A 13,352-nucleotide genomic window follows, 5' to 3' on the forward strand; every position below is an offset into this window, starting at 1 on the left:
TGTCTGGATCCGGTGTGTTTTGGAGGCCGGCCTCTATCAGATGGCTCTGCTCCTGCCGTCCCCCACCTGTGGCGTCTCGGCTCGCTGGCCCCTGGCTGTGTCCAGGTTCTTGACAGTGCCATTTCACTTGTTTGTTTTTGTGCCTTTGCTTTTGGGGTCACTTATAAGAGTGTTTCCCAGACACTGTGCGGCATTTCCCCGTCTTCTCGTGGCTTCACAGTTCCGGGGCGTGTGCTGGGGCCTTTAGTCCCTTTCCCATCGACTTCTGTGGGTGCTGTGGGATGAGCCCCCCTCCTCCTGCAGCAGGTGCCTATCCAGGTTTCCCAGATGGTGACCGAAGAGGCCGTCCTCTCCCCTTTGTGCGCTCCTTGCCGGCTTGAGCTACTCTGGGCAGTCGGGGTTCCCTGGCTGACCTGTCTTACGCAGCGCCCTTCTGTTGACCGCTCAGCTTTGCACGAGGGTTTGAAGTCGGCACTGTGATGCCTCCAGCTTGCTGCATTCCACTATCAGATGACCCCAAGTTGGGTACTTGGGGTCTTTTGTGGCTGCCTTTAGGATTGTTTTTTCTATTTCTGTGAAAACGATATTGAAATTTGGATAGCGATGACACTGAGGACATTTTGGGTGCATGGACTCTGAAGGGATATTGATTCTTCCAACCCACGAACCCAGATTCCTTTCCATTGATTGAATCATCAACTACTTCTTTCATGACTGGCTTGTAGTTTTCATAGATTTTTCATTTCTTGGTCCAATTTCACCCTCAGCGCTCTTTTTGCCATCGTGAGTGGAACGGGTTTCTCAATTCCTCTTTCAGGTGGTTTACTGCTAACATAAAGAAAGGCCCCGATGCTTGCTTGCTGACTTAGTGTCCTCAGACTTTGCAGGATCTGCTCGTGGGTGCTCAGTTGGCTGGTGCAGACCTTCCAGGTGGCTCTGTACCAGGTCACATCATCAGCAGGTGGTGTCCTTCCTTCCCTGCCTGGACATTCTTCTTCTCCAGTTGCCCTGGACAGAACATCCAGTGCTCTCACGGAGCAGCGGGAGGGGGCTGCTTGTCTTTTTCCTGATCCTAGAGGAACGCTCTTGGCCTTCCCTCTGAGTGTGTTTGCGGTGGGCTCTTATTATGGTACATTTGTCCCGTGTCTAACTTGGCCACATAGAGTCCTCCATGAGCACCTGTCAGCTGCTCAGCAGTCCTAAGAACGTGGTGTGTAACCCTCAGGCCAGCTCTGTCGGCTCTGCAGAGTTCTCAGGTTGAAGCCCTAAACTCCACGGAGGCTGTTTGGGAAGACACTTCAGTCCTACTGGGGAGACGGAGGCAGAGAGAGGAATGGACAGAGTGGGGAGACGCAGGGAGTGGGTGATGGCCCTGGATGAATGCCTGGGAGAGCAGGTGCCGGGCCCCTGGCTGAGAGGAGGGACACAGGGCTGGGGCAGAGCTGTACTGGTCCCGGTGAGCTCAAGCCTGTCCAGCTTAGGGTCTTTCACAAGTGTTTACCTGTGCCTCCTCCGTGCTCATGAGCATGAGCCACAGCACATAGGCAGAGGACAGTGGCCTGAGTGTCCCTCAGGTGAGCATGTCCCAGTGTGTTTTGCTACTGTGATACCCGAGGTCAGAGCCACAAGCTGCTTTGTAGTGGAAGTTCCTGTTTCCTTGTGGGTAGTGAGACATCCTGCGTCTGGGGTGTCTGTGCTATTTGGATTCAGAGACAGGAATGTCCTTCCACCGTGTGATCCATCTTCTAAGTTAGTTCAGTGTCTCGCCAGCACTCTCCCCGTCTGAAAGCCTCCCCCCTTTGCCCTGCTCCTGCCCATAGAATGGAGTCCACCTTGGCTGGTCCCTGAACAGCCACTCAGGGTTAGCTCCCGTGGGTCCCCGCAGTGTGGTCTCCAGAAGGACTCTTCTCTTGGAGCCCTGGGGCCCCAAGGAAGGGATGTAGGGATCTTCTCTTTGAGAATTACTTTGAGATCATGACAAGCCAACTGTGCCAATGTCACAAGGTCCTGCTGGGGAGGATAGCAAGGGCAGCTTCTGGCCACCTGCTGTCTGTCTGCAGGATGAGCAGCTGGCTGGGCAGGAAGCTGCCCTCAGGGCAGAAACCTCCCAGGATCTGCCAGGGCTGTCCTGAAGAATGACAACAGCGTGGCCAGTGTGCTCGGCCTGGTGCTTGACACTGCTGGACAGCAGGCAGGTGCTCATGAAGGGCCTCTACAGGTGACAGGAGCTTATGGAGAACTGTAGGAGGTGACTGACCAGTGCTCATGGAAGGCCTGTAGCACTTAGTAGGTGCTCATGGAGGGCCTACAGCAGGTGACAGGTGCTCATGGAGGGCCTACAGCAGGTGACAGGTGCTCATGGAAGGCCTACAGCAGGTGACAGGTGCTCATGGAGGGCCTACAGCAGGTGACAGGTGCTCATGGAGGGCCTACAGCAGGTGACAGGTGCTGTGGAGATCTCTGCACCGTCAGCTGGTGTTAAGTTCTCTGTATACAATCCACTGGTATTTACTTAAGGAACCAGATGTGGTGTTTCTGGAGCAACACTGTCCAGCACAATCAGGAGAAGGTGAGGGTCCTCAGAAGCATGGACGGGTCCACCCTGTCCACATTGATTAATCTGAGCACCTGCTGTGTGCCTGGCCCTTCTGGGGGCCTGGGGGCAGGGTGAGATCAAGACAACGAGGTTCTTACCTGTCCTGGAGCCCGGTTTCGGTTTCGTGGACAGTGAAGGTCCCAGGCAGGCCCGCCAGCCAGCGGAGTGCATGCAGACTGGGGTGTGTAGTGATGCACGTCCTTGTTGATGGGCAGTGACAGGCAGCCACATAGGCTGATCAGATGTGGGACCCCAGGAGGTGACACTGAAGGCAGCTAGCTGTGCAGGAAACATTCTAGGAAGGGGAACCTCAGGCACCAAGACCGGGCAGGTGGGGGCACGCTCCAGGAGCGGAGAGGGAGCTCCTGCAGGGAGCAGGTGAGGAAGGGGTGCGGGGCTGGGGAGGGGCGGGAAAACGTGTCCTGGACCACAGCCAGAGGGCCAGCCCTGCTCTCACTGGGATAGGAAGGCAGAACAGAGGGGATGTGAGAGGGTCACTTCAAAACAAGGTCTTGCTGCTCCTTGGAGGGCCCCTGTTTATGCAGCTCTCTTGAGGTGTCAGTGGCACTAGAAGACCGCACACACCCAAAAGTCAGCACAATGAGGTCTGTAGCGCTTAGTAGGTGCCATCACCACAGTTAAGAGGCTTATCTGTCATCCCCCCAATTTCCTTGTGGTCGTCCCTGCAGCTTCTACATGCCGTCTTCTCCGTCCCCAGGCTGCAGGGTGCGAGCTTTCCATGACATGGGCCTTCCTGTGCTTTCCAGAATGTGTGTACATATGTGACCCTGTCGACTTCCTCTCCTGTTAAGTGCTCTGAGATCCGTCTGTGTCGCAGCAGAGCTGAGCCTTCCCTCCTTGGCTGAGTCCTACCCTGGACCTGTTACCCGTGAGCAGAGACTGGGCGGTTCCCAGCCGTCACAGTCGGCCCCTGGGTCTTGGAGGACGGAGGCCGGCCCTGCCCAGGAGTGGAAAGGCTGGGTCATGAGGCAGGTGTTCAACTTTTTAAGACCTTGAACGTCCTTTTCCAGGTGGCCCTGGCCTCTCGCCTTCTCAGCCGCTGTGCCCTGGAGTCCCCTTCCTCCAGGTCCCTCACTCTAGGGCAGCTTGAGTGTTTCACATGTGCACAGTGATTCACGAGGAGGAGCATCGCTTCATGTGCTTTTTTCCCACTGGATCTTCTTTGGTGAAATGTCTATTCAAATATTTTGTCCACTTTTTCAGATTGAGCTTGTTTGTTTTCTTATGTTTTGAGAGTTTCTTTAAAAGATTCCAGATACAAGGCCATTGTCAGATGCGTGCTTGGCAAACATCTAGCCCAGGGTGTGGGTTGCTCTTTAATACTGCGGCCTTTGAGGGGCAGAGTTACTATCATGGTGAAGTCTAATCTATCCATTCACTCCTCATGGCTCATGCTTTGGGTTGTGGATCTTGGAAATCTTTGCCAAGCCCAAGGTCCCGAAGGTTTTCTTCTCACCCACAGCTTCCTATCTTGTTTTGCATTTGCATCTATGATTCATTTGCATTCATTATTGTGTAGGGTCTGAGTTAGGAATCAAAGCTTACCATTCACAAAGGAACATGCTGTTGCCTAAGATGTTTGTTGGAAAGAAATAGAAATACACTTTCTTCATTGAAATATTTTGCACCTTTGTCAAAAATTGATTGTTGGTACTTGTGTGACTCAATTCTGGACCTTTCTATTTGGTTCTGTGGAGCAGTTGTTTATCTGTACTCCACCATCCCTGCCTTGCTTACTGTAGCTTTATACTATGTTTTGAAACCAAATAGCGTTAATTCTCCATTTTTACCTTTTTAAAAAGTGGTTTTGACTAATTTATGTCCTTTGTACTTCCATATGAATTTTAGAATCAGTTTATCAGTTCACACACACACACACACACACACACACACACACACACACACACACCACACCCTCTTGGGATCTGATTGGGATTATGTTGAATTTAAGTTGAATCTGGGGGAGAACTGTCACCTGAATGATGTTAGGAACCTGGTATGTCCTTTCATTTATTTGAGTCATTTAACACTTCCTCAGCAAATGCTTCATAGTTTTTAATGCACAAGAGTCTCACATCTGTTGTCAGGAACTGCTGGGTATTTCCTGTGTGGGGGCTATTTATCTATCACGTTTACTCCAGTTGATTGTCTTGCTGATGTGGAATACAGCTGACTCTCACCTGACTGCACCTGCTCCCTCTCTGAGCTCACCCACCTCTTCCGGCAGTGTTCTTGTGGATCCGTGGCTGTTCAGCATACAGGACCACGTATTGGTGAATAAAGCCAGCTTTGTTTCCTCTTTTGCTGTGCGGACCTGCTGTGTCCTGTTCCTGCTCCCTGCCCTGCCCGGGGCCTCCCAGAGCTGAGGTTGGAAGGCCCTGTCCTGAGGTGGTCTCAGTGGGGGGTTCTCCCCCAGCCCCATCAGTAGCCTGTGGTTGGCAGAGGGCCTCACCTGGCTGAGGACGTCTCTGGTTTTCTCTTTTTATTGTTGTCTGTTGTGGGTCTTCTCATTGGTCTGCAGGGTAGTGGTGGCACGACGTTGTCACATGCTTTTCCTGTGTCTAGGAAGGTGACCTGTGGCTTCCTTTTTTGAGCTTGTCAGTGTTTTCTGAATGATGAACTCATCTTGCCTTCCTGGGTAAAAAACCAGTTTGGTCACGATGACTGCCGTTTTTATAAATTATGGGATTTGATTTGCTAAGTTTTGGTTTAAAAATTTGTGCCAGTGTCCTTAGGAGTTGGTATCTTTTCTGGTTTGTCTTTCAAAGTAACTTCTGGCTTCCAGGATGACCTGTGGAGTATTTCTTTCTTTTTGACCATCTGGAATTATTTGTAGAATATTAGTTTATTAGTTTTATTTATTTCTTCAATGTTTTGTAGAAATCACTGCTTCATCGCTCTGGGGCTCCAGGGTGTGTGTGTGTGTGGGGGGGAGGATTGAACTGAAACTGTTTACTAGACAGAGGTCTGTGCTGGTTACGGAGCTCCCCGACCGAGTTTTGGCAGCCTGCGTTTTTTCCGTTTGTTCATCTAATCTCAATGGTCAAACATATTGGCATAAAGTGGCTTGAGGTCGTTCCTGGTAGCTTTTTAGTATCGCAGAATCCGCTGATGTCGCTCCAGCTCCTGCGCCGGCCACCCCTCTCCCTCCTGGTCAGCCTGTCCAGGGTGTTGTCAGTCTGTCAATCTTCTCAGAGAACCAGGCTTGGTGTCCACCACCTTGTTGCTTTTCTGGTCTTGATTTCGTTGGTTTCTGCTCTGATCATCCTCATTTCTCGCCTCTACCCACGCAGTTGACTTTGTTCTTCTCTTTTGAGTTTCTGGAGATGGACGCTGCAGTCATGATCTGAGACACTTGTCATAGAGGCGTCCAGGGCTGTAAATGTCCCCCAGGGCACCATGTGAGTACACTGTGTGTTCATTTGCTTCAGAATAATTTCTTATTTCCTCTTTGATTTCTTCTTGGAACGATGCATTTTTTGGAAATTTTGAAATTTAGTTTCCAAATATTTGAGTATTTTTCCAGAGAGCTGGATTCCACTCTAGTCACAGAACCCGAGTCCCTGGAGATTTGCTGAGGCTTGTTTATGCTCCAGAGCAGGGTCTGCCTGTGTCTTGTGTGCACCCTGAGGCGAACCTGTGGCCTTCTGTTGGTGGCGCGTCGGGGGCGTGGACGAGCCCGGCAGGGATGGTGTCTTCCTCCCTGTCCACAGATGTTCCGTCCGCTTTCCTGTGCTGATTTAGACGGGGGCTTTGGCGTCTCCAGCTCTAACCGTGGGTTTACATATTCTCAGTTCTATGAGATTTTCGTCTGTGCATTTTGAAGCCTTCAGGAGGTTCCCCCATTCTGAGAGTCTTGCGCCCTCCGGGGGATGTCACCTCATGCTGTGAGGTGGCCTTTCCTCCGGCTCTTCCCCACCCTCGACACACCACTTCCACTTCCTCTGACTGGTGTGCGGATGGTGAGTCTTTCCCTTTCGTGTCTGTGGCTGACGTGCGTGTTCTGCCGGCACCAGGTAGCTTGGTCCTGCTTACCATCCTGAAGTTCCTGGCCTTTGATGGGGTGTCCAGAATACTTACATTTCATGCCGTTGGTCTGAATCTGTTTGCTGCATGGGATCCTCACTCCTCTCTGCTCTCTCCGCCCCCTTCTGGATGGGTGATCTTGGCCTTTTCCATTTTGCCGCCTCTGTTGGCTTTCAACCATTACCGGGTTTTGCTGTCTGGTGCTGTTTGCTGTGTTTGTCGTGTGCACCTCTGTTATCACTGAGCCTCTTCAGCCAGGGACGGGCCTCAGCCCAGTGGACTCATGCTGCACCCCTCTCCCCTACAGCCTCTGTGCTGGGGCTGTCGTCCACTGGACCTGGACACTCTGAGCCCCGGGCTGTATTGGTGAGCAGTTCTCTTACAGAATGAGATAAGACGTCACATGCTGACACTGTGGTCACCTTGTTTGTGACTCTGTCCTTCGCTCAGATTACGTTCCCATCTGTGTCGTCTCCTTCTGCCCTGACTTCTGTCATTTCTCCCAGTGCCCTTCTGCGGGTGATTAGAGCTTTCTGTGTGCAGAGGGATGTTTATTTTGCCTTCAGGTTGACACATATTTTGCCGAGCAAGGAGCCCTCAGGTTTCCTCCCCCAGCACTTTGAGCGTGTGGCCCGTGTCCCCTCCTGGCACTGTGCCTCAGTGACCTTCTCCGCACCGTTGTCTTTGTCATGTCTGAGGGTCACAGAGCTCCTTCCTGCCGCTGTGCAGGTGTGATAATTCTTGACTGTCTCACACTGTGACTCGCTCGAGTTCCGCGGCTGTTGGACACTTTCTTATCCCTATAAATATTCTTGAGTTTTATTCTGGGAAGCAGCTGAGTTACGGGGAAGCAGTCTAACTCATCCAGGTCTGGCTTTTAAGATCCTTAGATAGAAGCAGAGCTTGGCCAGGGTTAATCACACCCTCCTGCTGCCTTGGTCACGCTGTCCAGGGGAGCCCGCAAAGGGAATGGAGACTGTCACTGGAGTGAGAGGGCTCCGGGCTCTGCCCTGGGAGATCCATGATGGAGTGATCTCGGGCAGCTGGGGTCTGCGATTCTCCGAGATGTTCTTGGCCTCCCTGGGGTGGGTAATGGGAGCTGACGTGCCCAGGGCTAGACACTGTGTCCCGCTCTTGCTGGTGTGGAGTGTGGAAGGCGAGGCGGGGCTTCCTTGCTTTGGGGCTGCTGCGGCACCTGGGGCGAAGGCGCCAGCATTGTGCTTTCCCAAGATGCAGCCCGTGTCCTTGGATGAGCGACCCTGTGTTGCTGCTGCACCCCTTGGATTGATTTCCAAAGCTTTGAAAATGTCGATCCTGATAATTTTTATTAAGTCATCGTTCTCTTGTTGCTTTCACGTGGAGCATGCCCTGTTTTCACTGACATCACTGACTCTCTTTTTGAGAAATTACATAACGAAACTGTTTATTCACAAAAATAAATCACAGGAAATCAAAGTGTGTAAGTAATACGATCAACCCCTGGCTCTCCTAGGCCAATCTGTAATAAAACAGCGCATGTTTGCAGAACTGGACGCATACACATGGCGCCCCTCGTGTGTACTGTGGCTTATTACAGTTTGCCTCCCTCTGGGCTCCGCTGGCTTTCCTTGCCCTCAGCCACACGCGCACCTCGGGTTTCCCTTCTCACGGGAGCACCACTCTCAGATGGAGCAGGTGTTCCAAGACCTGGAGGCGCCCTCTTGTGGACGTTCAGGTTGCGTTTAATCCCTTACTCTACCCACTTCCAGGTCCTCTTATGTGCTTTTTATGCACTTGCCCCATTTATTTTGGGAGGCCGGCTCCTGGGAGTGGGGTTTCCGGGTCTCAGGACACGGAGAGGAAAGGGTGCACGTGGGGAGAAGGTCTGGCCTCATTTCTCAGCTGTTCCTTCCTGCTCCTGGTTAGACATGGCGCTCCTTCAGGGAGGTTGGGTAGAAGGATCAAAGTCACCAAAAGTCTTGCAGATATTTTTCTGGAAATCTCCTTTTTATGGCTTTTAAGTTTTTAGCAAAATCTGGTAACTTCTTGGTGAACATCTGGTGGCCTGCAGGTTCCTCATGAAGATGGTGCAGAAGGTCTGAATGTGGCCCTACTGTGTGCCCTCCTCATAGCTCCAGGGGCTGGAGGAATAGCGGGTGGTAATGCTGGCCACTGCACAGAGGCTCCTGGGGGTGGGTCCCCACTCACCTCTGGGTATCGCCAGAGAAAGGCTCTTCTGCCCATTAAGAACAAATACAATGGGAAGTTTGTGACAAGACGTTTGGGTAGCCTTACAGACTCGCTTTATCAGAAGCTAAAATGATTAAACCACGTTCAGTGGTTTCCTGGCTCAGCACTCTGCGGTTCATGGAAAATGGCCGCCTTCCCCTTGCCGGGTATTGGACCCTCGGCATCCATGAAGGACTTGTCCCAAGACCTTGGAGACGAAATGAAAAACCCCTGACTCCTTCAGACTCCTCATGGCTCTATAAGTAGGTCATTTATAAACTATCAAAACACCTGTGCCAGCCAGATGCTCGTCCAGCTGTGACGCCGCATGGTGGCCTAGCTCCCAGTCCCTTCCAGGATGCAGGGAGGGCGGGCTGTCGCTGAATCCAAAGCCCAGGGGAGGAGACAGCTGATGAACTGGCCAAGAAGAAGATGTCAGTTGAGGAAGGGACAAGGCAGGCGGTGTGATGGGGACTGAGACTCCAGCCACATCGCACTGTTCTGAAGGAGGCCAACCCTGGATGGCCCGGGCGGAGCTGGGGTAGGCAGAGGGCAGGAGACTATGGACCCTGGAGGTGGGACCTGCTAGGAGTACAAGGCTCACGTGGTCAGAAGAGGGTGGGCAGGCAGGCAGGAGGCCACTGCCATACTGGGGACCGGGCGATGGCTGCCATGGAGGCTGTTGCTGTGTGACTTACAGCCCAAACTTAGACATCTTTGAAAACAAAAGTGGGTGCTGCAGGTACCAACCAGGGCTGTCCCTGAGGGCCTAGATGCATGCTCCCCGACCTATGGAGCGTGTGCCCTGGGGGCTGGTGAACTGGCTTGGTGGCATTAGGCCCCTGAGCTGCCCACCGTTCCCCTGAAGGCCCCCCGGGCTGGCACACTGGGTCCTTCCAGCTCCCTCCCTCTCTCCACTCTGACCCCCTCCTCCTGCAGGCGTGTTACACCAGCACTCCTCTGAGGCCTGTTTTCTTTGTCCCCTTATCTCCCTGTCCCCTGATGGGTCTCTTAGGAACCCTGCCCAGGAAATGCAAGAAGGAGCTGCTGGCGGTGAAGCTGAGGAACCGGCCAAGCAAGCAGGAGTTGGAGGACAGGAACATTTTCCCCAGGAGGACGGACGAGGAAAGGCAGGAAATTCGGCAGCAGATTGAAATGAAACTCTCCAAGTAAGTGGCAGCATGCGGACGGGGTGGAGGCTGGTCACAGCCTCAAGGTCTCTGAAATCCTGCCTCCCCTTGGCGCTGGGGTCTGTGCCATGTCCCACACCTCGGCACTGGCTGGTAGCTCTGCTGCGGGGGCTGCCCTGCACCTCCCAGGAGGCTGAGCGGCATTCTGGCCTCTGCTCCTCCCCATGGCAGTAAAACCATCCCAGAGTTTCCCCAGCCCCCTGCAGGGGAAGCACTCCTGTGGTGGACAGCCAGCCGAGGTGAGCGTCACAGTCAGGAGGGACTGGCCAGGACGTGCCCTGCACAGGCTCTGGTGGGGGCAGTTCCCATTCATCTCCCACCGTTTTCCTATGAGAATGAGGTTGTCTGGCCTGATACTGCCAGGGCCTCTGAGTTTTCCAAGAAAAACTGTACTCACATCTGCACACCCGTGCATACATACACACGTGTACACACACACACACATTGTGGAGGAGGGTGTGTTTGCCGGGTCAGTCTGTGGCCCAGAGCCATGAATGAGTACCTTGTGTACCTCCCCACCCAGCCCCGACTCCTGGTGGAGATGACTGTGCTGAGGGGCTGAGCAGTGGGCTACTGCATGCTGGTGGCTGAATGTCCTGGAAGGCAAAGTGGCCAGAAACTAGGGGTGGGACTGTGAAATGTGGTGGCTTTCAAGAGCCGCTGCCTCCCAGGTTGCTTTCCCTGTGCCAGAGCCACTGGGGCCAGGACACCCAGAGCTTGCTCCCTATCCCAGTCCCAGCTGTGGCTACTGCCTGAGGTCAGCCCAGAGTGGCCCAGTGGGCATTACCCAACACAGGAAAACTGGGCTCTTCTAGCAGATGAGGGCTTCAGGTGGCCCGATGGCAGCCCCACTGTCTTGTGTCTCTGGGCCAAGGAGGCACCCAGGGAGCTCCCGCTGCAGTCCCGCTGCGCAGCACCCTCCTCTCCCTCTTCCCCTCCTATACACAGCTGGACGCCCCTAGCCCTCCCTTCCCTCTTCCAACCCAGAGTTGGCTCCCTGCAGGGGTGACAGGCTGTCAGAACTGCTCAGGTGGTGACTCCGTCTCTGCTCCCTGGACCTCCCCTCAGCGCTGGGGCCCCCTGCGCCTCTGGTCAGGGGTGATGCCAGCCTCCTGGCTCCCTGCAGAGGAGGCTGCTCAGTGCAGCCCAGGCCTGCTGCAGGTGCTGGGGGCTGAGGCAGGGTGGGCTCTGGGAGCCACAGACCCTGGTTTGCACTGATGAGCAGGACATGTTGGCGAGTACCCGCCCGGCTGTGAGGTGCGTGCTGGCTCTCAAAGCCCCTGAGAGCGCGTGGGAGATCCTGAGAACCCACTGTGCTCCCCTGAGTGCTGCCGTGCCTAGTAAGCCCTGGTGGCCGCTGCTGCTGCAGCCCTAGAGACCTGGAGCCCAGCCTCAGCCCCTCTGCTGCCCTGCCCTAAGCTCCGGGGCTGTGATGGCCTGGGGCCCAGATCCAGGTCAAGGAATCTGAGGTGGCCATGGCTCCGGGTCAAGGAGCTTTGAAAGTTCGAGGTGCAGGACTTGAGTGTCCTTGGTGAATGCTCCACTCTGGAGAGGCTGGAGAGGCTGGGCAACCCCTGGCCTCCTTAGCCTGCTGGGAGTGAGGTTGTCCAGCCCCCATGACATGGGGTGGGGAGGGACATTGTGTCACCAGGCCGTTGGAAGCTGCTGCACCACTTCCCTCCCCAGAGTGCCCAGGGGCTGCTGCCGCCTTGGGGTACCTTTCTGCCCTGCAGGGGTGGGACTGGGGGCCTGGGCTTTGGCTTTCCATCTCTCTGGCCCCTCTTGAGCTGGGACATTTTTCCTCATGCTTCTCCTCCTCCTCCTCCTCCTCAACTTGGCCTGAAGTTCTCAAGTCATCCCAGCAGCTCATGGTCAGCGGGGCTGCGCTGCTCATTGGGCCCCAGTTCCTCAGGTGCAGGGTCCTCCTCCCTGTGTGTGTCTTGCAGTGGTCCCTGGACCTACACTGCGGCCACAGCAGGGTGAGATGGAAATGCATCAGTGCCCCAGGCCTGCAGAGCAGGCAGCTCTGCCGACGGCACTGGACAGGAGGGTGGTTCCCCTGTGCACCTGGTGGACGCAGCTGACTGAGGCTGCCTTGCTGCCTGGTGTGAGCACGGCTCACTCCCAGGGACAGCAGAACCTTGAAGCTGAGACGTGGTGAGTTGAGCTGTAGTCGGAAACTGTTTTCATTGCTGAATGCTTTTCCTGGGTGTGCAGGTGGCTTGGTAGTTAAGGTTGTCAGATCCTTTGCTTCAGGAGCTGATGGACTTTCACTGTGAAGGGCCAGGTAGTGACCACTTTCAGCTTTGTGGCCACACTGTGTTTCACCTCCTTGACTCAGCCATGGAGTCACTGTGGCCAGCGACGCTGTGTGACAGAGCGGGCGTGGCCAGGTGGCAGGAGAGCTGTTTACAGTCAGGTAGTGGTCCTGAGCCCGGCATGGCTGCGCTCCTATCACTTGGCCTTGTGTGAAGAGCGCCCCGCCTGCAGGCCTTTACCCACCCTTGCCTTCTAACTGTGACCTGGAAAAGGCTTGTCTATTTGAAAAAGTTCTCTTTCAAACTGAAATATTAAGGGACTGGACTTAAACAAAAAATACCCATAAATGATGACAGCACATGTGGTCCAAAAGCACTACCATAGTCGTCACGATGGCACTGGGGACAAGGGAAGCGGGAGCCCGCCCTAGCCATGGATGCACAGGGACACTGGGAGAGGTGGGGCTGCCTGGGATCACCTGCAAGGTCCTTTGCGTCGCTGTGACCAGTGCCTCACGAGAATTCTTTGAGTGGAAGGGTTTATTTTGGCTCGTGCTTTCCGAGGCTCAGGCCTGGCCAGCTGCCTTTTAGGCAGAAACATCTTGGAGCAGAAGACGGTGGAGCAAAGCTGCCCAGCTCCTGGGCCCTGCAGAGCAGAGGGAGGGACTGGGGAGAAGATGAACCCTTGACAGAAGGTCCCAGGGAACTGCTTCCTCCAAATATGTGTCCCCCCCCCCCCCCCCCCCGTGGCCCATGCAGTTATGGACGAATTAACCCCTCACGTGGTGGAATCCTCTGAGGAGTCGGGGACCTCACCATCCAACCATTTCCCTAGAGTGCCACCTCTGGTCCAGGCCGCATGGGGGACCAAACCTTCAACACGTGAGCCCTTGGGGGACACTGCAGATCAAACCGTAACAGCCTCTTATTTGAGAGGTGCCAAGACCATGGACCCTGGGACTAGATGTATCCCATTACTCATTGGAGCCCTAACCAGTTTTAAACCTTAGATTAGGACGCAGCAGCCCGGTGGACATTGCCTCCATGTTTAAG

The 13,352-nt window shown here is 54.4% G+C and overlaps 1 protein-coding gene across 5 annotated transcripts in view; it reads left to right on the forward strand.

Moving 5' to 3' along the window:
- Positions 1-13,352, forward strand: part of Phactr3 (phosphatase and actin regulator 3) — a 186,365-nt gene that overhangs the window by 149,521 nt on the left and 23,492 nt on the right. For all 5 annotated transcript variants that reach the window (XM_078052084.1, XM_005325389.5, XM_021726375.3 and 2 more), the window contains one exon: positions 9,867-10,020. In XM_078052084.1, coding sequence (XP_077908210.1) covers positions 9,867-10,020 — 154 coding nt within the window. The remainder of the gene's footprint in view (positions 1-9,866; positions 10,021-13,352) is intronic.

Source organism: Ictidomys tridecemlineatus, chromosome 5, assembly GCF_052094955.1.
Source record: "Ictidomys tridecemlineatus isolate mIctTri1 chromosome 5, mIctTri1.hap1, whole genome shotgun sequence".
Taxonomy (NCBI): Eukaryota; Metazoa; Chordata; class Mammalia; order Rodentia; family Sciuridae; genus Ictidomys; species Ictidomys tridecemlineatus.